Source organism: Alosa alosa, chromosome 7 (genome assembly GCF_017589495.1).
Source record: "Alosa alosa isolate M-15738 ecotype Scorff River chromosome 7, AALO_Geno_1.1, whole genome shotgun sequence".
NCBI classification, from domain to species: Eukaryota; Metazoa; Chordata; class Actinopteri; order Clupeiformes; family Clupeidae; genus Alosa; species Alosa alosa.
Window position 1 is genome coordinate 16,289,601 of NC_063195.1, and position 2,500 is coordinate 16,292,100.

Here is a 2,500-nt window from a genome sequence, read left to right on the forward strand (position 1 = left end):
GGTCCCTGTTGTTGAGTTGTAGTTTTTAAAGGTTTCCCATTTGTCTGCTATAGTGGCTCTCCATCATTCATCTTCAAGCAGCCCTTTCTGCCCATCACCTCTCCAGTGTCCCCAGCAGGAGGATCAGGTGAGAGCTGAAAGGTTTCTGGGATATGTAGTTTTGATAAAGTGAGAAAGCTCAAAGGTTTCTGGGATATGTAGTTTTGATCAGGTGAGAAAGCTGAAATGTTTCTGGGATATGTAGTTTTGTTTTTCATTGAATGAATTTTATTTGACAGACTGATGTGATGGTAATTTATATACATGGACACTTTGCTTTAAGAGGGACCTGCATTTCATGACACATAGTACAGTAATACAGCAATTTCTCTATATAATGTAACAAATTTGTTTGATATTACGTTATGTTATGTTATGTTATGTTATGTTATGTTATGTTATAGTATGTTGCTATGTTACATTATGTTACATTAAATATGTTAAGTTACATTACATATGTTAAGTTATGCTATGCTATGTATGTTATGTTACATTACGCCATGTCATGTCATATATCAGATTACAATCTGTTATGTCATATTTTATCAATCAACTATGTTTTGTCTGTGCAGAAGGGAAAGGCTGGACAAAAAAGCAACTCAGGTAAATATGTCATACACCTGCATTGATTCTGGCTTTACTTCTGTTAAAGGTGCAGTTTTCAGATTTTAATATGGACAGATACAATATCTATGATCTATGATTATCTATGAAAATGCCTTCAGTTGTAACTGATGGAAACTGATGAAGACTTATGTTGAAATATGACTTTACACACTCTTCCAGTGTGTTCTCTGCATTATTTTGAGTCAGGCAAAATGTGATTGATAATATAATTTCAACTCAGGGATGGAGGAACAACATGCATAGAATCCAGCAGAATATTTGTATTTGGCATTGTGTTTTATGGTTTCTTGACAAAAAAAACCCCCCTGAAAATTGCACCTTTAAAACGCTTGCTTCTCAGTTAAAGGTGGAATCACTTATTTAGCTCCTTTTGTTGTAACATTTGAACACACACACACACACACACACACACACACACACACACACACACACACACACACAGTCAGACACAGACACTGCTGACCAAGTTGCTGGCAGTCTGATTTCCTCAGCAGGCTTAATACGGCATTCACATTTATTTATTTAGCTGACACGTTTAAGCAAAGCAAATTACAAAGAGACATTAGGAGACCATAAACCTTATACAATTAACTGCCTTTACATAGATGGAGAGAGATAGCATAGCAAGAAAAGAGACAGACTATCTAAAAGCTTTGGGTTGGCGGTTGAGTTCAAAACCGGCTCCATTTTGAGAACAAATACAAACCCCTGACCACCTTTAAATGCATACAAGTCACCCTTATTCACTGCTGCTTTTATTTTTTGTTGACATCCCCATCTCTCTCTTTCTCTCTCTCTCTCTCTCTCTCTCTCTCTCTCTCTCCATGATTCTCTACACATTCTCTCTCTTTTTGTTTCTCCCTCTTGTTTTCTTCTCTTCTCTCTCTATCCACGTCTCTCTCTTCTCTCCTCTTTCTCTCTCCACATCTCTCTCTCTCTATCTCCTTTCTCTCTCTCTCTCTCTCTCTCTCTCTCTCTCTCTCTCTCTCTCTCTCCGTCTCTCCATGTCAGTCGCCCTCTCTCGGCGGTAGCCTTCAGTATCCCTTTCCCTCTGGACAGTGACGTGGACGTCGTCATGGGCAACCCGCTCTTCCGCTCCGTCAGCACCGACAGCCTGACCGCTGCGTCCACGGCGATGACACACCACCACCCTTACACTCCGCCCGAAGACCTGAGTCACATGATCCCCCCTGCACAAATGGGAGAGCTGCCCACCATCGAGGAGGCCCTGCACATCATCCACGCGCCCAACGGCGGTGTGGCTGTCCGGCAGAGGCCAGAGGGGGCGCCAGCGGGCTTCTACCTGCACTCGCCCGGCGAGGACGACCCGGGGAGCGAGGAGGAGGCGCCTGGAAGTGGGAGGGGCAATGGGAAGATGAATGGCGGGTCGAGGCTCAGCTGCTCCGCCCCGTCTCGCTCGATGCTGCTGCGCCGGCCGGTGGTGGGCGTGGACTCCCCCTCGGAAGGCACCGCCCCTCCTGTCGTCGTCACGGTGACGGCAGCCTCGACCACAACGGGAAGCCACAACAACGCCTCGCCACCCGTCACCCCAGGAAAGGCGCGCACGATGACCAGCTTCGCGGCGCGCCGTCGGAGGCAGCCCGAGTCGCCCATGACTCCGTCGGAGCCTGCGTCCACGCCCGACGAGCGCGAAGGGACCGGGACCTCCTCACCCAGGCGCCCCGCCCCCAGAGGAGGAGGAGGAGGAAGAGGGGATGATGGCGGCGACGAGGACAGCCCGAGCGTGAGCAGCCCCGCCGGGCAGGCGGAGGCCTGGGAGCTGGCCTCTCGGCTGGAAGAGAAGCGGCGTGCCATCGAGTCCCAGAAGAGGCGC

At 48.0% G+C, this 2,500-nt stretch overlaps 1 protein-coding gene across 1 annotated transcript in view; it reads left to right on the forward strand.

Moving 5' to 3' along the window:
• LOC125298270 (calmodulin-regulated spectrin-associated protein 3) overlaps window positions 1-2,500 on the forward strand; it is a 41,674-nt gene that overhangs the window by 15,977 nt on the left and 23,197 nt on the right. The window contains 3 exon segments of the mRNA XM_048248973.1: window positions 54-127; window positions 612-642; window positions 1,678-2,500. The exon segment at window positions 1,678-2,500 is cut by the window's right edge and continues 729 nt beyond it. Of these exon segments, the coding sequence (XP_048104930.1) occupies window positions 54-127; window positions 612-642; window positions 1,678-2,500 (928 nt within the window).